The sequence below is a fragment of the Carlito syrichta genome, unplaced genomic scaffold, assembly GCF_000164805.1.
Source record: "Carlito syrichta isolate Samal-C Ts95f unplaced genomic scaffold, Tarsius_syrichta-2.0.1 Scaffold313403, whole genome shotgun sequence".
Lineage (NCBI taxonomy): Eukaryota > Metazoa > Chordata > Mammalia > Primates > Tarsiidae > Carlito > Carlito syrichta.
The window spans coordinates 98,562-120,852 of NW_007257499.1; the positions used below are offsets into that span (position 1 = coordinate 98,562).

The following is a 22,291-nucleotide window of genomic DNA, read 5'->3' on the forward strand; positions in this document are numbered from 1 at the left end:
CTGCACTCCAGTCTGGGTGACAGAGTGAGACTCCAACTCAAAAAAAAAAAAAAAACTCCTGCCGGGCTCGGTGGCTCAGCCTGTAATCCCACGCCTTTGGGAGGCTGAGGTGAGTGGATTGCCTGAGCCCGTGGGTTCGAGACCCGCCTGGGCAGCAAGACCTCATCTCTACAATAAATCAAAAAATCAGCCGGGCTTGGTAGCGCATGCCTGTAGTTCCGGCTACTTGGAAGGCTGAGGTGGAAGGATCACCGGAGCCCAGCAGGTCGAGGCTGCGGTGGCCGGGAGCGGCCACTGCACTCCAGTCTAGGTGACAGAGTGAGACTCCAACTCAAAAAAAAAAAAAAACAAAACTCCTCTTTACCTGACTTACCCCCTGTAGCTGCTGTCCCATTTCTCTTTTCCTTTATAACAAACTTCTTAAAGGAGTTGGAACTAAGCCCCAATCTTCCTTCCAAACAACTGCAATTCCTGTGGTCAGTCTTTCTTGGTCAATGGCCAACCTATCCTTCTAGTTGCTTAGATCAAAACACCCAAGAATTACCCTTAACTTCTCTTATTCATTCTCAAACACCTCTCTTCCATCCCAGCAGGTGAATACTACTGGCTCTACCTTCAAAATAAATCAAGGATTCAATTACTTTCTTATCACTGCCACCATCAGGCCAGGCTGCCCTCACCTTCACCTGCATTACTTCATAAGGAGCTCCTAAGTAGCCTTCTGATTCTCTCCTTGCCCTACTTTGGTCTCTTTTCAACACAGCAGCCAGAGGGATCCTGGTCCAACCCGGATCAGGCTCTGCCACTTCTCTGTTTCAACCATGAGGCACTAACAGCCCCAGTATGACTACAAGGCCATTTCCTTTCTGGTCTCTCTCCTCCCCTCTCTCCTTCATCCACTCCACTCTGGTCACACTGGTCTTCTTGCTGCTTTTCCAGCAAGGACCTCCTTCCTATGCCTGTGCTGTCACTTACCTTTTCTTCTCCTTTATTCCAAAGTCACCAAACTCTGACCTCCCATCACTCCTGCACACCTCCCTATCTCCTCTGTCCCCACTGCGCACACCACCATCTCACCTACGATGGGTCTCCTTAGCTTACTGGTCACCCACCTCCTGTACTAGTGCATGAGCTCCATGAGGGCAGGGGCCTTGTCTGTCCTGCTTCCGCTGTCTCCCCATTCTCTAGAATACATTCTCAACTTCATGACAGATTGGTTGATGACTAAATGAATGCCCACATGAGAGGTACGCCAGCCAGGGCTACCACTGGGCAGGTCACCAGCAGCGACAGGCTCTCCTAAGCACTGGCCTGCCACCATCTTCTTGTGAGGATGACCAGGCCCTCACTTCTGCAGTACTCGAGTATGTCAGAGGTGGCCCGCCCACTGCCAGAGCAAACACTGGGAAGGGTCCATGGCTCCGTTATGAAACAGCAAAAGAAAAGACTGATCCTCTAAGCCTCCTTTCCAGGGGATCCATGCTAATAACAGCTCCACCAGGAAACCTTTAGGGGCTAACAGAGCTCACCTGCAAGCGCCTTGCGTGCCCAGACACGCTTGGCATCCTTAACTCCTGAGATTTCTGTTTCCTCTGTACTTCTGGTAGAAAGGAGATAAGCGCCTTTGATGGCGGTTCCTGTTTTAAGCTGGAGAGTACTTCAGCACACAGCCTGGGAAGGCAGATGTATCTTGGTCAGGGGGAGGGGTGAGTCTGAATTCCTCGTGGGATTCTGCTGAAGGTCCCCATTCTGAGCAAGCAGAGAGGGAGATGGGCATTTGGCAGGGAAAACAGGACCACTGAGCAGAGATCTTGGACAGGCCACTTTGGCCGGGATCAAGCACGGCTTCTGGAGTCAGAACATCCATCTTCATTTCTCAGTTCTGCTTCCTAACTGGCTGTATCATCTTGGAAAAGTTATTTCACCTCTTTGACCTCTAAGTTTGTCACCTTTCTGTGTTCCATTTTTTAATCTTTTCTGCACAAATTCAAATAACTATTTAAAGCATCAGTGTGCAGATGGATGTTATTGTAAGAGGATCAGCTGTTACTACTCAAGTAAGCCAGAGAACATTCCAGAAACCTATACCCCTTCCTCGGCCCCATCTTAGCCTCTTCCTCCCTACTATCCTGACTGTAATGACATTCATTTCTTTGCTTTTCTTCATATTTTTGCTGCCTATCTATATATAAATAATACAGTTTATGTCTACCCTTTGTTTCAACTTTAAGTAGAATCATACAGCATGTTATTTTTTTTGTTTGGCTTCTTGTCTTAAGATTCATGCATGTTACTGGGTGGAGCTGTAGTCAGTTCATTCTCATCATAAAGTTACCACTGTAAGAATGAAGCAGTTATTCATCCACTTTATTGTTGCTGAGTGCTTGGGTTCGTGCCAGGTTGTCATTAACAAGACTGCTATGAATATCCATGTGTCCAAGTCTCCTGGCATACCAAACTTCTGTTGAGGACATGCCTCACAAAAAATTGCTGGCACACAGATGTGCACAACATCCACTTTAGCAGATATTGCCAAACAATTTCCCTAGCAATTTGTGCAAGCTTCTGTAACTTCCTATCCTCACCACTACTTGAAACCATCCATCTTTTTCATTTAGTCATTCTGGTAGGTGAATAAAAGCATCACCTTGTGGTTTAATTTGCATTTCTCTGATTACTCATGAGGTTGAGCACTATTGCCTATATTCATTGGTCATGAGGATTTCTTCTTTTGGGAAGTGCCTAGTCATGTCTCTTGACCATGTCTGTACTGGCTTGTCTGTGTATGCCTCAGTGATTTGTAGGAGTTTGGGGAGTGAGTCATTTGATAGTTGTACGTGCTGCATACACATTCTTCTAATCTACAGCTTATCTCTTCATTCTCTTAATCTACCTTTTAAAGAACAGACGCTCTTCATTTTATCTTGTACAATGTATCAAACTTTTCCTAACAGATTAGTGCTTTTTGTAATTCATTAAAACGTTTTTCTCTACCCCAAGATCATGATGGTATTCTCCTTTTCGCAGTGCTTATAGATGCTACATGTCATAAATTAAAGTCCAGTTACATAGGTGTCTGCTTCTGGTTTCTTTTCTGTTTACCAGTTTATTTTCAACAACCCTGCACCAAAGAAAGTCCTTAACAGGCTGTAGAAGTCCCTGGGTGAGCTGAAGCCTTCCCAGGTCATAAAGCTGAGGCTGTAGGTCAAATGTGCTATAACCATCAGGGTTCACAGAGGCCATAGCTGACAGTGTGATACCATTGATCCATTGATCGAGCCCAAGAGGACAACTTTAATGTTATAGTAACAATTCTACATAAGGGATTTATGGTCAGTGAAAGATGGTCAGACAGGCCATTGCCAGGGATGGGAGAGGAGAGTGGGTGAGGTGAGGAGCAAAGGTAGGGGATTAGAGCTTGCTAGATCTGGAGATGGGCTCAGATGCCCCAAAGGTGCGGGTCTGTGCCTGCCTGGACTGTGTGCCAATCAAACACCTTATAGAAAGAGTGAGAGGCCAGGCGCGGTGGCTCATGCCTATAATCTCAGCACTTTGGGAGGACGAGGTGAGAGGATTGCCTGAGCCCATGGGTTCAAGACCAGCCTGGGCAACTTGGTGAGACTCCATCTCCACAATAAATCAAAAAATTAGCCGGATGTGGTGGCGTGTGCCTGTAGTCCCAGCTACTTAGAAGGATGAGGCGGAAGGATCGCCTGAACCCAGCAAGTCAAGGCTGCAGTTGCCAGGAGCATGCCACTGCCCTCCAGCCTGGGTAACACAGCAAGACTCCTACTCAAAAATAAAAAAGAAAGAATGAGGACATCCATGGTTGGTATGATCAGAGCCTGGCCAGTCTTCAGACCTCTTGTCTCCACATTCAGTAGGGAGTTGGTGGCTCTGGGCCCTCTGGCATGGTGATCCCATCATGAAAGTTCTTCATGGTGACTTCACACAGAGGCCAGCCTAGAGACAGAAACTGCATGGCTGGCTTTCCTTTTTCTCGTACTCCATGTTCAGACCACAGGCAAAAGCTGGTAGCTCTACCTTCAGAATGAACCTGCAGCTGGCCATCTGTGCCATCTGTTCTACTCCCACCCCATGTGACTATCCCATGTCTGTTCTAGCCTGCTGCAACCACTCCTGTTCCTCTATTGCTCACTCCTCATATAGTGGCCAGAGGGCTCCTTTTATCAATTAAAGTCAGATCCTGTGTGTTTCCTGCTCAGAGCCCTCTTGGTGCCCCATTGCATTTAGAACAAAATCTGAAATTCCTACCATGGTCCCAAGGCCCTGGTGATGTTTGTCACCTCAGGCCTTCCTACTCTCCTGGTCTTCACTCCCTCGGACCCACTGGTCTTCTTCACATGTTTTGGGTTCCCATAATTCGTTCCTACCACAGGGTCTTTGCAGTTGTCAGTCCCTCTGCCAGAATGTTCTTCCCCAGCACACACACCTCTGGCTCCACTGATCACTTCATTAAGCCTGCTGGGTCATTCCAACTAACCATCTCCTTTGTCCTCTCACTAAGGTTTACATGGCTTCATTGCATTTCTTACTACTGGACAACACGAAACACTTGTACTTGTCTACAGTCTCTCTGCCACAGAGACTCTCCATTCACGAGGGAAGGAGGAGGCATGGCCTATTTTATCACCGAATTCTTATTGCTTGGAACAAGATATGGTATGCTTTAGGCACCCAATAAATGTTTTTGAATCACAGAGGAAGTAAATACATGGCAACCATTGCTTTCAGATCAGGGACAGGGAGTGGGCTTGGTGGGCACAACAGGGTCCCCATGTGGCTACAGCAACAGAAGCAGAAGGGAAGGAAGTAAGGCCTGGGCATCTGATACAAACCCCATGAGCACATGGCTTACTTCCGGCCTGTGTGCAGACCACCTCACACCCACTCAGCATCTAGCAGGGGGTCAGGATTCCCTTAGTCTCGCTGAACCCCTGCCCACAGAGGGCTCTCCAGACCCAGCACTGGTCAGTTTTACTCCCTGGGGGTGCTCTCCAAAACCTTCTAGCAACAGTTGAGTTTTGGGTTATATTTCACAGCCCATCCCTGTCACACCTCACACAGCTTTCTTTGGGGCCCTTTCCAGTTTTCTCTTTTCTCCTTTAGCCTCACTTTGTCATTTTCCCATATCAAATTAGAAATCATTCACATACACATAAGCCACAGGATTCTGGTGGGAGGAGGACATGTTTTTGAAAATTGGACCTGATTTCCCCTGCCAGGGCCTGCTTGCTACACAGGTGGGAAGGGTGATTCTTGAGGGCTGGTAGCAGAAAGGTCAGCCCACTGTAAGAAGCACAGGATGCAGGCAGCAAGTCCCAAGTCACTGGGGCCTTTTGGACTCAGGGTGGAGGGGTCGTGATTACCTGGAGGCAAGGGTTCTAGAGGGTGGGCATGCGAACTATGGGCAGTACCTCCGCCAAGCGGGGCCCAGATGACCCGGCGGATGGCCTGCACCCAGTCCTCCATGTCTCGCTGGGAGCTGGCCATAAGCAGGAGCGCCTCTGGGTTGGCTGGCACCTTCTCCCTCTCCCTGGCACCACCTGCAAGACAGCGAGACACAGGCTTACTGCATCATCCCTGTGTGGGACGCAAGTCCCCTCCCACAGCATGCACTCCAGCCCCGGTGCTGGTCAGCTTTACTCCCTCGGGGTGCTCTCCAAAACCCTCTAGCACCAGTTGAGCTTTGGGTCTATTTGCAGCCCATCCCTGTCTCACTTTTTTATTCTTCCATATCAAAATAGAAATCATTCAAAGCATCCCGTGGCACTATTAGAAAAAAAAGCATGCAAATTTTAGGCTATTTCAGAGAAGTGTGTCCCTTTGATATACTGATTTCCTTTCCTTTGGATAAATACCCAGGAGAAGGACTGCTACATTGTATGGTAGTTTTATTTTTAGTTTTTTGAGAAATCTCCATACTGTTTTTCAGAGTGACTGTGCTAATTTACATTCCAACCAAAAGTGTATGAGTTCTCTTTTCTCAGCATCTTTGCCAGCATCTGCTATTTTTTGTCTTTTTCATAATAGCTATTCTAACTGAGGCGAGATTATATTCACTGTGGTTTTGATTTGTATTTACCTGATAAGTAGTGATGGTGAGCATTTTTAAAATATACCTGTGGACCATTTCTGTGTTTTCTTTGATAAATGTCTATTCAGATCCTTTCCCCACATTTTGATGAGATTTTTTCTTTTCTTTTTTCTTTTTTCAACTGTTGAGTTCCTTGTATATTCTGGATATTAGTCCCTTGTTGAATCAATAGTTTGCAAATATTTTCTCTCATTAACAAATTATTCCAGCCGGGCTCAGTGGCTCAGGCTGTAATCCCGCACCTTTGGGAGGCTGAGGTGAGTGAATTGCCTGAGCCCGCGTGTTCAAGACCCGCCTGGGCAGCGAGACCTCATCTCTACAATAAATCAAAAAAATCAGCCAGGCATGGTAGCATGCGCTGTAATTCCGGCTACTCGGAAGGCTGAGGCAGAAGGATCGCTGGAGCCCAGCAGGTTGAGGCTGCGGTGGCCGGGAGCGGCCACTGCACTCCAGTCTGGGCGACAGAGCGAGACTCCAACTCAAAAAAAAAAAAAAAAATTCTTCCTTCACTGTGTTGATTGTTTCCTTTGCTGTGCAGAGCTTTTTAGTTTAATATAGTCCCATTTGTCTATTTTTGTGTTTTGGGGGGGTCTTAGCCACAAAGTTTTTGCCAGACCAACATCCTAGAGTATTTCTTCTGTGTTTTTTTTCTAGTAGTTTTATAATTTCAAGTCTTATGTTTAAGTCTTTAATCCATTTTGAGTTGATATTTTGCCTACTGTGAGAGATAGGAGTCTAGTTTCATTCCTCTGCATATGGATATTGTTTCCCCAGCACTACTGATTGAAGAGTGCACCTTTGCCAAAAATCAGTTGGCTGCTGAGAGTTTTTATCATGAGTGGATGTTGGATTTTTGTCAAATGTCTTTTCTGCATCTATTATAATAATGATATAACTTTATTAGTGTTTTAATGAATTACATTGATAGATTTTCAAATGCTAAGCCAACCTTGCATTCCTGAAATAAATCCCACTTAGGAACAATATATTATCTGTTTTATATATTGTTAATTTGAGTTGCTAAAATTTTGTTGAGGACTTTCCATGTATATTCATGAGACATATTGGCCTACAGTTTTCTTTTTCTATAATACCTTTGTCTGGTTTTGGTGTCAAGATAACACTGGCCTCCTAGAATAAGAAAGCTGTTAAGTATTTCCTCCTTTTCAATTTGTTGGAAGTTCATATACAATTGCTATTATTTCTTCCTTAAATATTTGGTAGAATTCACCAGTGCAGCCAAATAGGTCTGGAATTTTCTCTATGGGAAGGTCTTTAATAAAAAATTCAATTTATTTAATATGTACATCTATTTCTTCTTTAGTGAACTTTACTAGTTTGTGTGTTTCAAGAAATTTGTCCATTTCACAAGTTATCCAATATAATAGCATAAAGTTGTTCATAATATTTATTATCTTTTTACTATTTAAAGAATCTGTAGTGATGTCATCTCTCTCACTTTTGATATTGGTAATGTATAACTTCTCTCTTTTTCCCCTTAGTAGTCTTGCTAGAGGTTTACCAATTTGATTGATCAAAAACAACAACAAAAAAAAAAAACACAGCTTTTTGTTTTTACTGACTTTGTCTATTGCTTTTCTGATTAGCAAACTTTTAAAAAAGGGGCTAGATGGTAAATATTTTAGGTTTTTAGGCCATATAGTCTCTGTCACAACTACTCCACTCTGCTGTTACAGTGCAAAAGAAACCATAGACACTATGAATGAAAGGACATGTTTGTAAATAAAACTTTATTTACAAAAATAGGTGATCATTCCATAGATTGCAGGTTGCCAACTTGTGTTCTATTTTATTGATTTCCACTCTGGTCTTTATTATTTCTCATCCTCTGCTGTCTTTGGGTTTAACTTGGTCTTTTTCTAGTTTCTTACAGGGCTCAGTGCTAAAATTGTCCCCCTAACTACTGCTTTAGAGATATTCCCCAAATTTTAATATGTTGTGTTTCCTTTTTAATTTAGTTCAAAATACCTTCTAATTTTCCTTTGGATTTCTTTGATCTATGGGTTATTTAGAAGTATGTTAGTTTCCAAATTTGAAGGAATTTTCTGGAAAACTTTCTGTTGCTGATTTTTAAATGTAGTGCCATTGTGGTCAGAGGACATATATTGTACGACTTAAGCCCTTTAAAATTTATTAAAACTTGTTTTGGAGCCAGGCTCGGTGGCTCAACCTGTAATCCCGCGCCTTTGGGAGGCTGAGGTGAGTGGATTGCCTGAGCCTGTGGGTTCAAGACCCACCTGGGCAGCGAGACCTCATCTCTACAATAAATCAAAAAATTAGCTGGGTGTGGTAGCGCACACATGTAGTTCCAGCTACTTGGAAGGCTGAGGCGGAAGGATCACCGGAGCCCAGCAGGTCGAGGCTGTGGTGGCCGGGAGCGGCCACTGCACTCCAGTCTGGGCGACAGAGTGAGACTCCAACTCAAAAACAAAAAACAAAAAACAAACTTGTTTTGGGTCCAGAATGGTCTATCTTGGTAACTGTTATGTGTGCACTGAGAGAAATTATTCTGCTATGGTTAAGTGTTGTCAATTAGGCCTAGTTGGTGCTAGTTTTGTTTAAATCTTCAGTATCCTTACTGATTTTCTGTCTATTTGCTCTATAAATTATTGAGAGGATTATTAAAATTACTGACTATAATTTTAGATTTGCCTATTTTCTTCTTGTATTCTTATCAGTTTTTGCTTCACATAGTTTGAAGCTCTGTGATTAGGAGAATAAATGTTTAGTATTGTTATATGCTCTCAATGAGGTGACCCATCTCACTATGAAGTGACCACCTTTATTCCTAGTAATACTTTTCCTCCGGAATCTTTAATTAAATGTAGTCATTCCAGCTTTCTTTTTATTAGTGTAAGTATAATGTATCTTCTTCTATCCTTTTATTTTTAACTCATTTGTGTCTTTATCTTTTAAGTTCATTTTTTATCAGGCATAGAGTTGAATCTTGTTTTTTTTTTAATCCAATCTGGCAAGCTTTATTTACAATGTGATTACTAGTATGCTTAGGTTTAAATATCTTCTGTTTTGCTTTAGGGTTTATGGTATACAACTTTAACTCATCATAGTCTACATTAGTGATATTATATCCCCTCATGTATAGTATAAAGACCTTATGAGAGTATACTTCCATTTCTTCTTTCCTGACCTTTTTGCCATGGTTGGCATACATTTTACTGTTATATGCTCTTATACATTCCATAATACATTGTTGTTATTTTTATTTTAACAGCCAATATCTCCTGAAAAGATTTAAATTATTTTTAAAAGCACATATATTTACCCATGCAGTTACCACAGTGCTGTTTTTTTCCTTGCCTAAATCCAGATTCCTATGTGGTATTTATTTTACATACGCCTGAAGGTCTTCCTCTAACATGTCTTACAGTATGCAGCTAATGGTGATGAATTCCTTCAGTTTTTGAATGTGGAAGTCATTGTTTCATTTTCATTTTTTTGTTGTTGTTTTTTGAGTCGGAGTCTCACTCTGTCACTCAGACTGGAGTGTAGTGGCACACTGTTCACGGCCACCTTAGTCTCGATCTGCTGGCTCAGGAGATCCTTCCTCCTCAGTCTTCCAAGTAGTTGGAACCACAGGTATGTGTCACTATGCTCAGCTAATTTTTTGATTTATTTTAGAGATAAGGTCTCACCATGTTGCCCAGGCTGGTCTTGAACCCATGGGCTCTGGTAATCCTCTCACCTCCACCTCCCAAAGTGCTGGTATTACAGGCGTGAGCCACCATGCCCGGCTCATTTTCATTTTTGAAAGACATTTTCACTGGAAAGACTTCGAGGTTGAAAATGTTTTTCTCTCATTACTTTAAAGACGTTGCTCAATTGGCTTCTTATTTGCATTGTTTCTCACAAGAAATTTGCTGTCATCTTGATTTTTGTAATTATCTTTTTTACCATTTCACTGGTTTTGAGTAATTTTATTATGACGTGCCTCAGTGTAGTTTTCACATTTCTTGTACTTGGAAGTCACTGAACTTCTTAGATTTGTGAGTTTATAGTTTTAATAAAATTTGAAATATTTTTAAAAAGCAAAAAAAATATGCCATATTAAGAGAAACCAGAGTATAAAATTTGGGAAAATTTAGACATTAGTATTTCAATTTTTTTTTTTTTGGTCCCCACTCAAGATTTCTCTTTTTTTGTGAGTCGGAGTCTCACTCTGTCACCCAGTCTGGAGTACAGTGTCATGCTCATGGCCACCACAACCTCAACCTGCTGGGCTCAGGTGATCCTTCCACCTCAGTCTTCCAAGTAGCTGGAACTACAGGTATGTGCCACCATGCCCGGCTAAAATTTTTTTTTTTGATTTATTGTAGAGACAAGATCTTGCCAAGCTGCCTGGGCTGGTCTCAAACCCCTGGGCTCAGGCAGTCCTCTTGCCTCTGCCTCCCAAAGTGCTGGGATTACAGGCGTGAGCCACTGCACCTGGCTCCGGGAGATTTCAATTACATGTTTATTAGGCAACTGGAAGTTACCCCATAGATCACTGATGTTCTGTTAAATTCTCTTTTCTCTCTGGTTTATTTTTGAATAGTGTGGTAGCAGAATAACGGCCTCCCATGGACATCCTCCTCCTAGTTCCTGAAACCTGTAAATAGGTTATATAGCAAAGAAAAATAAAAGTTGCAGATGGAATTAAAGTTGGTAATCAGTTGGCTTTAAAATAGGAAGAGCAGCCAGGCTCGGTGGCTCAGCCTGTAATCCCGTGCCTTTGGGAGGCTGAGGTGAGTGGATTGCCTGAGCCCTGGGCTCAAGACCCGCCTGGGCAAGTTGGTGAGACCTCATCTCTACAATAAATCAAAAAATTAGCCGGGCGTGGTAGCGCGTGCCTGTACTTCCAGCTACTTGGAAGGCTGAGGCGGAAGGATGGCTGAAGCACAGCAGGTCGAGGCTGCGGTGGCCGGGAGCAGCCACTGCACTCCAGTCTGGGCGACAGTGAGACTCTAACTCAAAAAAAAAAAAAAAAAAGATGGAGGAAGGAGATCAGGAGCTGAGGAATGAGGGCAATGTCCAGAAGCTGGGAAGTTTGAAAATGGATTCTACCTTAGGGCCTACTCACACCTTGATTTAAACCTAGTAAACTTGTGTCAGATGCATTTGTATTGTTTAAGTCACTAAGTTTATGGTAATATGTCACAGCATCAATAGAAAACTATTATGGATAATTCCTATTGCTATATCAATTTTTCTCTGTCTATTAAGCTGTTAACCCCTTCATGTATTTTTCATCCCATACATTGTAGGTTAGATCTCCAGAAATTTAATTAAGGTCTTTTAAAAAAACATCTTTCATTTCTCTACTTAACTTTTGACCACGTGGAATACAGGTATAAAAACTGGTTAAATGCCAGACAGGCATGGTGGCTCACACCTGTAACTCCAGCACTTTGGGAGGTGGAGGCAAGAGGACCTGGCCTGAGCCCAGAGATTTTAAACCAGGCTGGGCAACTTGGCGAGAACTTGTCTCCACAATAAATTAAAACAATTAGCTGGGTGTGATGGCACACACCTGTGGTTCCAGTTACTTGGAAGGCTGAGGTGGAAGGATAGCCTGAACCCACCAGCTCAAGGCTGCAGCGGCTGTGAGGGTGGCAACAAAGTGAGACTCTGACTCAAAAATAAAAACAAAACCAAAAATACTGTTTTAATGTCTTTGTCTGCTAATTCTAAAATCTGTGTCATTTCTTGGCTTGTTATAATTGATTGATTTTTCTCCTAATTATGAGTTATACTTTCCTGATTCTTTCATTCCTGGCATTTCTGATTAGGTACAGACATTGTAATTTTTAAATGGTTGGGTGCTGGATATGTTTGTATTCCTATGAATATTCTTGAGACTTTTTCTGGGATAAAGTTAGATTCTTGGAAAGAGTTTGATCCTTACAGATTTTGCTTCTAAGATTGATTAGGTAGATCCAGAGTGCTCAGCATAAAGCTAATTATTCATCACAACTGAAATAAAACCCTCCGTGTATACTATCTTATGTCCCACAAGTCAAGGTTTTCTGGTCTGGCAGGTGGGATCAGGCACTATTCCCTGCCCTGTGCTAGGGTGGGCACTGTTGCCTCTAATTCTTTCTAGTGGTTCTTTCCACAGCCTTGGGTAGTTTCCTCACATGCATGTAGTAATGAGTACTCAGCTAAATTCTCAAGAGAGTTTTCTCTCTGTGCACCTCTTTCTTCTTCAGTATGTATTCTGAAAACTCTAGATGTTTTGGTCTCTCTGGACTCTTAGCTCTATATCTTCAACTCACGGAGTCCAGTGGGTTCTCCCTAGGTTTCCCCTTCCTGTAGCACAGCCTGGAAGCCTTCTCAAGGCAGTCAGCTGGGGCATGTGTAGGGATTACCTCATTTGTTTCCCGTATTTTGGAGGTCACAGTCCTTCACTGTCTAACATTCTATATCTTGAAAGCACTGTTTCATATATTTTGTCCTTTTATTGTTGTTGTTGCAGGTGGGAGGGCAAATAGTTCCCTGTTACTTTATTTTGTCTAGAAGTGAAAGTCTTATTACCATATCTAAGGGTTTACTATGTATGGAACACTTAGGTGCTTAGCATGCATAGTCACAGGTAGTCCTCAAAAACAACCTAGGGAGGAGTATTACTGTCCCCATTCTACAGATGAAGAAACTGAGACTCAGAGAAGTTAAACATTTAACTTATGAATAAACAATTAGAGGGATCCGGATTCAAACCCAGGTTTGTTCACCCATAAACTCATTCCTTTCTCTCTCCCTTGCCTCCTTTATGGCAAGGGAGGGGAGCACAAGGAAGATAAAATGAGCTACCACAACAAACTTTGACATTTTCTATAGCATTCAATTGCTTACGCTTATCTTTTTCTTTATTACTTAGGAAACATCAATATTAGCTGTAGTTTTAAAAAATTATATCTGCAACTATTTCACAAAGAAATCCAGCATGAAAAGTGAGGGTCTACTGCCACTGTTCCTGGTTTTCACCGTTTCTTTTTTAACCCATCTGTGTGGCCACTGTGTTTCTACCTCACCCCACTACATATCACAGGCATCTGAGATCCTCTTAAATAGTGCTAGAGCCCAGTCTCTAAAGATCAATCCTCAGCTCCACCATGTGGAATACGGTGACTTAGTCTTCCCACATGTCAGACTCATGTACCTGTAGGGTAAAGAAAATGAAGGTGCCCACCTTGCCAGGGAGAATCACTTGAGAGCCTGCAAGCATTCTCTAATTGTTCACTTTTATTATTTCAATACAATATAGAGCAGGGTTTCTCAGCCCCACCTCTACTTTTTTTTTTTTTTTTGAGTAAGAATCTCACTCTTTCACCCAGGTTGGAGTGCAGCGGCACACTCACGGCCACCGCAGCCTCAACTTGTTGGGCTCAGGTGATCCTTCCGCTTCAGCCTTCCAAGTAGCTGGAACTACAGGCACACACCACCATGCCCAGTTAATTTTTTTGATTTATTTTAGAGACGAGGTCTCGCCATGAGTTGCCCAGGCTGGTCTCAAACCCTTGGGTTCGGGCAATCCTCTCGCCTCTGCCTTCCACAGTGCTGGGATTACAGGTGTGAGCCACTGCGCCTGGCTTCTTCCTGGGGTGTAGAAGCCTGTCCTATGCATAGTAGGATGTTTTTAGCAGCATCCCTGGCCTCTACCCACTAAATGCCAGTAGCCACTTCTCCCTCCCTCCCAAGTTGTGACAACCAAAATGTCTCCATACATTGTCAAATGTCCCTTGGGGGCAAAACTGCCCCTGGCTAAGAATCACTGCTAGAGAGCAACCAGATCTGTAAATCTAAGTGACTTAAAGTTTCCTAGTCATGTGACATCCCACAGATACAATGTGGCACATCTTCCATCAAACCAGTTCCCTCTTGTGTTCCATCTCAGTGGCCGGCAATCAGGTGCCCAAAACAGAAAGGTTTAAGTCACCTGAATTCTTCCCCCACCCCCTTGCTTTTAATTGTTCTCTGGGGGCTCATCCAGTCTTGGGTTTTAAATGCTGTCCTCATCTAGATGATTCCCCATTCATTGCTCCCCTGCCCTCCAGACCTATATAAAGTCCATCTGTGGATCTGTCTACACCCTCCCCTGAGTGGCAACTCCCATCTACTAGTCACTCAACTAAAAACCAGACACACCCTCGTCTCCAGTGTCTCATCTCATAACCATTCCTACCAGCAAGTTCTATTGGCTCTTGCTTCGAAATATATTCAAAATCGAGTCACTTTTCACTCCCCTGCTGGGCCAGGCCACTATCATTCGTCATCTGGAGTACTGACATGGTCTCCAGACCCCCACTCTTGCCCCTGACTGTCTATTAGAGCAACCACAGCAACCCAGTTACGATCCCAAACCAGCTCACACACCTCTGCCCCATATGCCCCAGCAGGCCTATCTCAGCAAAGCCCTCACAGTGATCTTCAGGGCCTCCTTGCCCTTACTTCTATGACGTCATCTCCTGCTTTTATCTCCTCTGCTTCTGCTGTTCCTCAAATACACCCGGCATGGTTCTACTTCATGGTCTTCGCACCTGCTGTTCCATTTCCTCCTGCTGTGACCCCGAAAGTCATTGTTTCAGACACTGAGATGGCTTATGCCCTCACTTCCTTCGGTTTTTCCTCAGATGTCACCTCCCTGGAGAATCCTTCCTGACCACGCGATTTAAACCTCACCAGGCATCATCCACCACACCCCATGCACCTTCTCAGCCTTCGTTTTTCCATGGCACGGATTGCCAACAAATACAAATGTATTGTATGTGTTTACATGCCATGCTTATTTATACTGTTTACTACCAGCCCACCCCCACTTTGTCTGGTTTATAGGCAACTCCAGCACAGCAGGCAAAGCACCAGAGAGGGAGAGGCATGGAGAGGGCATGCATGGAACTTGTGATGAATGGAAGAGTCATAACAGTAGCAGCAGCAGAACCAGGGAGACTGACACAGATAAAGCACTTACCACAAGGCAGGCATGAGATTAACGAATTGATGAAAAGGAAAAGTTTGAACACTCACAGGATCCCGAGGAAAGTGGTGTCATCATTCCCACTTTAAAGGGAAGGAAACTGAGACTCAGATGCCCACGTAGTACCTACGAACTCTGTATGTATGTACCGGTGAACTATGACCCCAGGCAGCCTGGCTCTGTCCCAACTCCACTCTGTGCTCACTACTTCAGCCTGTGGCTTGTTCAAGTGCATAAGCCCCAGGTGACCAGCTCTTTTTCCCAGTCAGGCTTTCTCCCCTCTGAGTTCCTGAACTTAAGGCATTCCTTTTGAGTCCCTCTTCCCACCCAAGCAAGCAGCTTTGGGGGAAAGAGGGAGGCTCAAAATCCAGCAGATCCTAGCAGAGATCCCAGGACAACCACTGGTTTTCAACATTTTCATATGAAAATTTTCACAACAAAAAGAAAGAAAAGTAAATGCTATGTGTGAAAGCATTTTGTAAGCCACCATAACCCACGGGACTCATTCCATGACATTCAGGTGAAAATGTTGTCATTCTGATGTACTTAATCTATTACATCTGACTTAACCCTTCTCTACCAAAGTTTATGAAAAATGTTAAAAAAAAGAAAAATAAGGTCACCATTTAAAGGCGACAGCAGCAGCAATGTCTGATTTGCCACAGGGTCCACTATCATACTCCTGGCTGTCCAGAGGAGCAGGAGCCCAGGGAGGGCCCCAGAAGCCAGATCCCCAAGACTGACAGTCAAGGGTCCAGATGGAGATGCATGTGAGCTGTATGTGCTATGCTAAAAAAGTAAAAAGGAGCAGGTATATTTATTTTTAATATATTTCACTTATTCCAGTATATCCAAAATAGGAATGTTAATGTCAACATGTCAATTAAAAATTACTGAGATATTTTACATGTACCAAATCTTCAAAACCTGGTGTGCATTTAGTACTAACAGCATATCTCAATTTGGACTAGCCACATTTCAAGTGCTCAGTAGCCACATGTGGCTGGTGGCTCCAGTGAGGGACGGTTGTAGACTGGAGCTGGTGGTGTGTTGTTTTTGGTGTACCGTTATTCTGCCTACCACCACTCCCTGCCAGGCATCCTGAGACCCATCCTATACCTGCTGCCAGCTCTAGGCAATGAGCCAGCTGGAGCTTCCTGTACAGAATCCGCAGGGGCAGTCTCTCACCTGCCCACCCCTGCCAGATGCACAGGCTAACCCGCCTGGAACCCCATCCTCATTCACTTCTCTTTACTGTCTTGAGGTCATCAAACTCCACTCTCCCTTCAGGGGTAAATTGTCCTCCCAGTCTCCCTGCCCAGTCCCCACAGCCTGCCCATGACCCTGGCTGCCCACTTACCCCTGGGCAAATGCCTACTCCTCTTCAGATGTCTGACGGGCCAGAAGGGCATGGTATGGTATGGAGACACAGGACTGTGGTGGGAGGGACAGCGGTCAGGCGCGAGTTAGGGTGCAGATGACTGCCAGCAGCAAGGCTGTGGCCACACGGCTACCCCTGTGCTCTGCCCAGAGGCTCTGGGTTGGGGCTTTTTGTCTCTCCGGGGGAACTTCTGCATTTCTCAGTGCCTGAAAGCTGGGACTGTCTGGGGCGGGGTGCGTAGGACTTGCTGGGATCCCCGGGTGGGAAGTCCAACTGGCTGTTCTGTAGCCTCACAGCCTGCCACCAAGCTTGCTCCCTCCACTGCATTCTCGACCCCCCATTTCTCTAGCATGTGGGAACCCCAGAGCAGTGCTGCCAGCTTTGTGCTTCAGGGTCCTCCTCTCCAGGTGGAGGTGGGGGAGCCTACCTTACCAAATTGGTGGAGATTAATAAAATCATGGGAGGAGCCTGCTAGATATAAGTGCTCAGCAGCCACATGGTCTTGAGCTAGTTACTTAATCTTTCTGTTTCCATTTCTTAATAAGCAAAACAAGGCCAATAACTGGACCCCCCCCCTTCTGGGGTTCTGGTGAGGAGTGAATGAGACAAAGAAATAAGGGGCTAGGCACAGCCCGTGCATGTGGTGCCTGATGAGTGCCCCCATAGGTAGGCTTTGTGGTCCTTGTGTCATAGAAGCTGATACTCTGGAAGCTTCTTGTGGCCCAGGGTCACCCTGCTGGGAAATGGCACAGCCAGGATTTGAACTTAGCTGTTGTGGATTCTTTCCATGAAATCAGCGGCCATGCTTATGATGCCTCCCTCACCCCTGGGACAAGGGGAGTGGGAAGCACCTCCCTTGCCAGTATGGCCTCCTCTCCTCTAGCACCATTCGCTCCTCCCAGGACACGGTGTCAGGGGACCACAGGGCATCCATGAAGGGTCGGGGCAGGCAGTAAGGCACCAAACTCTGCAAGTACAGAGCAAGAGGCTGTGCTTGTGTTAATGCCACCTGTTAATCTACCCATCTCCCCCAATTATCCATTTATCTGTCCATCCGTCCATCTGTCCATCTGTCCATTCACCCATCCATCCATCCATCTACCCATCTGCCCACCCCTTCAACAAAGAAAAGCCACCAATTAAGACCAAAACATAATAGCTTAATAGCTTAAACTCTTCAGAGGGCCTACTGTCCTGGGAATAAAACCCTGGGCCTCTGACCAGTTCTCCCCCCACCAGCCCACATACTGCTGTCTGCCACCCTGGCTCCCTCTCTCTCCTTCAAGCTTACTCTATTACCACTAGAATATCTCTCAGGTGCTCTGAATATTGTTCTCTCAGCTTTGCATGGCTGACTCGCTCACTTTCAGGACACCTTCCCTGGATGAGAGAATCCTTGTCAAGCAACTGCCCTCTCCTGCCCAATTAGCCTCAGCTACTTTTATTATAGAACTTATCCCAATTGGAAAGCAGCTGATTTGTTTGTATATGTGTTTATTGATTGTCTTGGCTAAAGAAATATATGTCTTATGAAGGCAAACCTTGTTCTCCCTGGTGTTCCCAGAGACTAAAAAAGGGTAGAAGCTCAGTATATGGTAGTGATCACTATGGGGCATGTGGAAGGCTCTGTGAAAGTGATAGGTGAACTCCCTTAATTAGGATATCCAACTTTGATTGAGTGCTTACTATATGTAGGGCACTGCTCTAAGAGCTTTGTATATTTTTGCTCAATATCCTCAAAACAACCCTATATAGTGGTCCAATTACGATACCCATTTTTCAGATGAGAAAACAGAGGCTTGGGGAGGTTGAGTAATTTGTCCGAGGTCACATGATTAGTAAGGTAAAGCTTTCTAACTGCCCCTAGTGAGCCAGGGAAAATGACTTGCCCGCTGGTCTCCTAAAGCATTTGTCACTCACAACCCATGCTTGAAGGTAGAGGATCTGAATGGCTCCTGGCAGTCTGGCTGCAAAGTTTGTGCTCCTGGCTCTGTCCCTGGGGTGGGCAGCCTTTAAGGTAACAAACCTGCCACTTGGTATTCATGTCCTTGTATAATCACTCCTTTTGAATATGGGCTGGACCTAGTCACTTGCTTTTAATGAATGGAACACGGCAAAAAGTGACAGGGTGTCACTTCTGAGATTAGGTTAGAAAGAGACTGCGGCTTCCATCTTGCTTTCCTCTCATGTTCTTTCCCTAACTGGAGAGATAAGTGCCCTGCAGGGAGGCCCACATGGTAAGAAACTGAGAGAAACCTCCAGTCAACAGTCACAACAGACTACAGAGCTCCATTCAACAGCCCCCAAGAAACCATCCCTTACCAACAGCCACATGATTGAGCTTCTGTTGAGCCTTCAGATAAGACCACAGTTGTAGCCAACACCTGGATCAGCCTTTGAGGGACCCTGAGCCAGAGGATGCAGCAAAGCCACCCCCAGATTCCTGACCCAGAACTGTGAGATAAATGTTTGTGTTTAGTCTGTTTTTGTTTTTGGTTTTGAGTTGGAGTCTCACTGTCACCCAGGCTGTAGTGAAGTGTCATGCTCATGGCCACTGCAGCCTTGACCTGCTGGGCTCAGGTATCCTTTTGCCTCAGTCTTCCAAGTAGCTGGAACTACAGGCTCACACCACCACGCCTGGCTAATTTTTGATTTATTGTAGAGATGAGGTCTTATCAAGTTGCCCAGGCTAGTCTCAAACCCAGGCAATCCTCTTGCTTCCGCTTCCCTAACTGCTGGGATTACAGGTGTGAGCCTCTGCGCCCAGTCATATTTGTGTTTTAAGCCACTGAGTTTTGGCAAGAGATGATGAATACGATCCCCGTCTTGTCAAAATGCAGTCTGAAGCCCAACCTTCCCCTCTGGGGTCTCCTGCCTTCAGGCCTGGACAATGGGGAGTTGGTGGAGCACATCCTCACATCTCTTCTGATTGTAATCACGATGAGGATGATAATGATATTAAATAACAGCACTAGCCTCTTGCTATGCACCAGCTCTGTGCCAGATACTCACAGATACTGTGGCATTTTATCTTCTCCACAACTTGTGAGACAGGTGTGGTGATTTTCAATTTACAGGGAGAGAAATTGAGGCTCAGAGAGACGGACTTCCTTGTCCACAGTAACACAGGTAAGAACTGGAAAAGCCAGAATTCCCAGCCCAGAGCCACCTTTTCTGGCTGCTCTCTCCACCTTAGCTGCCGGGATCTGACCTTTTCCATGGTGTTACCTGATCCCTGTCCCCAGGTGCCAGCTGCACTTTCACCTGGTGCCTGCCAGAATCTTTGCAAGAAGACAACCAGTAACATTAGCTAAGGTCATCTGTACTGAAGTGTCTGAGGTACCATTTTATAGATTCTCCTTCCTAGTTCAGTGCAGGACTTGGGGAGTCCCACCTGCATCCTGCCCTAAGGAGTTCACAGACTCCCTGGTTGTGGGAGTACTGTGTAGTGCACCTCTGGGGATTGGGCTGTAGGACTCAAGGTGACTCATATACCACTGGCTTGTGAGCCACGCATACTTAGCTTTCTCCAGGTCCTAGTTCAGAAGGCTCTGGCTGCAACTGGTCACATGGGGCTGTGTGCAGGCGAGAGGGAGAGGCACCCAGCTGGCCATGGCAGGTCAGGAGAAACTACATACCAGCTGATCTCCTACAGTGTTGACCACCTTTCACCTGCCCTTGAGGGGGTGATTATGGGACCTAAATGATATGATACCTACACATACAGGGCTGGGGCTGCCCATGCAGTAATTACCAAAAAGGCTAGATGTACTTGCTTAGCTGGAAAAGTGAAGCCCACTTCTGGGGGGCAGTGGGAGGTTGACTTTGTCTCCCCTGTACAGGCTTCAGGGCCACAGTCAGGCGGTGGCTCCCCAGGTCATGGCTCTGTCTCTTTAGCAGGGAGCAGTAGTAGGTGGGGTTCTTAGGGGGCACCTGGGCTTTCTGCTTTCTGCCTCCCTTCTCAGCTGCCCTGAGCCAGGGATGTAAGGAGGCTGATGAATCACCTGTTTCCAGAAAGCCTTTCTTATTGTCATAAATGCAGAGCAAAAAGAGGGAAGGCAGAGGGGATGGAAGGAAGAGGATGTTGAAGAAGGAGAGAGGGTAGGATTGTCAGATGCAGCTGTGTAAGGTGTCAGTGGTTTGTGGCCCAGATGTGTACTGCAATACAAGTCTGAGCAGGCAGGGAAGGAAGGAGCCTCTCCAGAAAGATCTGGAAGGAAGAGGCAGAGAACTGCCAGGGACACAGAAAGGAAACTAAGGGTCTCGCTGTCTAGGGGGACCTACCCTGCCTATCAGGTCCTCCTCAGTCACAGTAACTCAGACCCAGGTGTAGTTCCTGTCATTCAAGGCAACCCTCAGAGCCTCAGTAAATCCACCCCCTGCACACACTTTGCTCCATCCCAAAGGGCAGCATCACAGCAGGCCCCAAGCTTTGTTGCTATCTGTCACTGAGTAGAAGATCCAGGGGCCCTCCTAGTGGGGCTGGGAGAGGTAAAGGACTAAATAGCAAAAGGGGAGACATTGGCTGTGAGCAGCAGAAACTTCAGGTACCCATGGTTCCTTTAGGGATCTGCTTCAATCTGTCCCTTAGGGCTGCTATACATGCACCCCAAAGAAAGAGAATGCAGCCCCTAGGGCAGGTCTCCACCTTTCATAAGGCTCCCTGCAGGTAGCATCTATCTTGGCTTGTCATCAAGGGCCCATGTGCTGTGTTTTCTGAGAAGCCCATGTGTTGTGTTTTCTGAGAAGCTGTGATGAAAGGAGAAAGTTGGCCTGAGCAGGATAGGGACGGGCAGGGTCCCTCTGCCACCTGTCCTCCATCCCCTGCAGTGAGGGCAGATCACACCCAACATAGCTGCACCAGCATGTGGAAACCTTGTCAGCCCCTCTCCTCTTTGGGATGTGCTGGCTGAGATTTCTTTTATTTCTAGGCAAAGAACAAAGGCCCCTGAGCAGAAGGAAGGATGCTGGGCACCCTTCAAGGTCTTCAAGGCCTCTCATTACACCACATGAAAGCCCTTCTGGCCCCCCTTCCCTAGGCCAGGAGTCAGTGAAGCGTATCCCAACACCACCAGTCCCAGCACGGAGATTTAGAGCCTCTCCTTCAAGCCCCAAGCAGTCAGCTCACAGTGGCCCCACTGTAGCCTCCCCACAGCCAGCCCTCCACCCTATCCTTTGTGGAGTTCTCACACCCTGCTCTGGACACACAATAGCACCTCTGATGAACTAGAGCCAAAGTAAAATTCCTGTTGGCCTAAGAAGAAAAGTGACCACAGAGTGTACACTCAATGTTTCAGAACACAAAAACACCCAAATAAGCAAGCAATAACAAAACCCAATATGATATTAGAAGCAACATCATGTCCAAAGCAGGGGAAGAGCTTAGTAAACTGGTATGCCGGGATACATAAACGTGATGGAATCACATGTAGCCACTGAAAGAAAAACGTATTTATCACACATTAAAGAAGTTTTGAGTTTTTCTGTTGCTGTTTATCTGTTTGTTTTTTTAGAGACAGGGTATCACTATGTTGCCCAGGCTGGAATGCAATGGCTATTCACAGGTATGATCAAAGCACACTGCAGTCTCAAACTCCTGGACTCAAGTGATCCTTCGGCCTTAATCTCCTGAGTAGCTGTCACTACAGGCTTGTACTACTGTATCCAGCTTGAAGAAGATATTGAAAGAAATGAAAAATGGTTCCATTTAACAAGCTACCCTAAGATTAGAGTTATAGCCACTTAGACACAGGAGACATCTGAGAAAGGACCCCTCACTTCTTTTTTTTTTTTTTTTTTT

At 45.3% G+C, this 22,291-nt stretch overlaps 1 protein-coding gene across 1 annotated transcript in view; it reads right to left on the minus strand.

Annotated features, from left to right (window-relative positions):
* ARHGAP22 (Rho GTPase activating protein 22) overlaps positions 1-22,291 on the minus strand; it is a 167,032-nt gene that overhangs the window by 28,735 nt on the left and 116,006 nt on the right. The window contains exon 4 of the mRNA XM_021718760.1: positions 5,439-5,567. Within this exon, the coding sequence (XP_021574435.1) occupies positions 5,439-5,567 (129 nt within the window). The remainder of the gene's footprint in view (positions 1-5,438; positions 5,568-22,291) is intronic.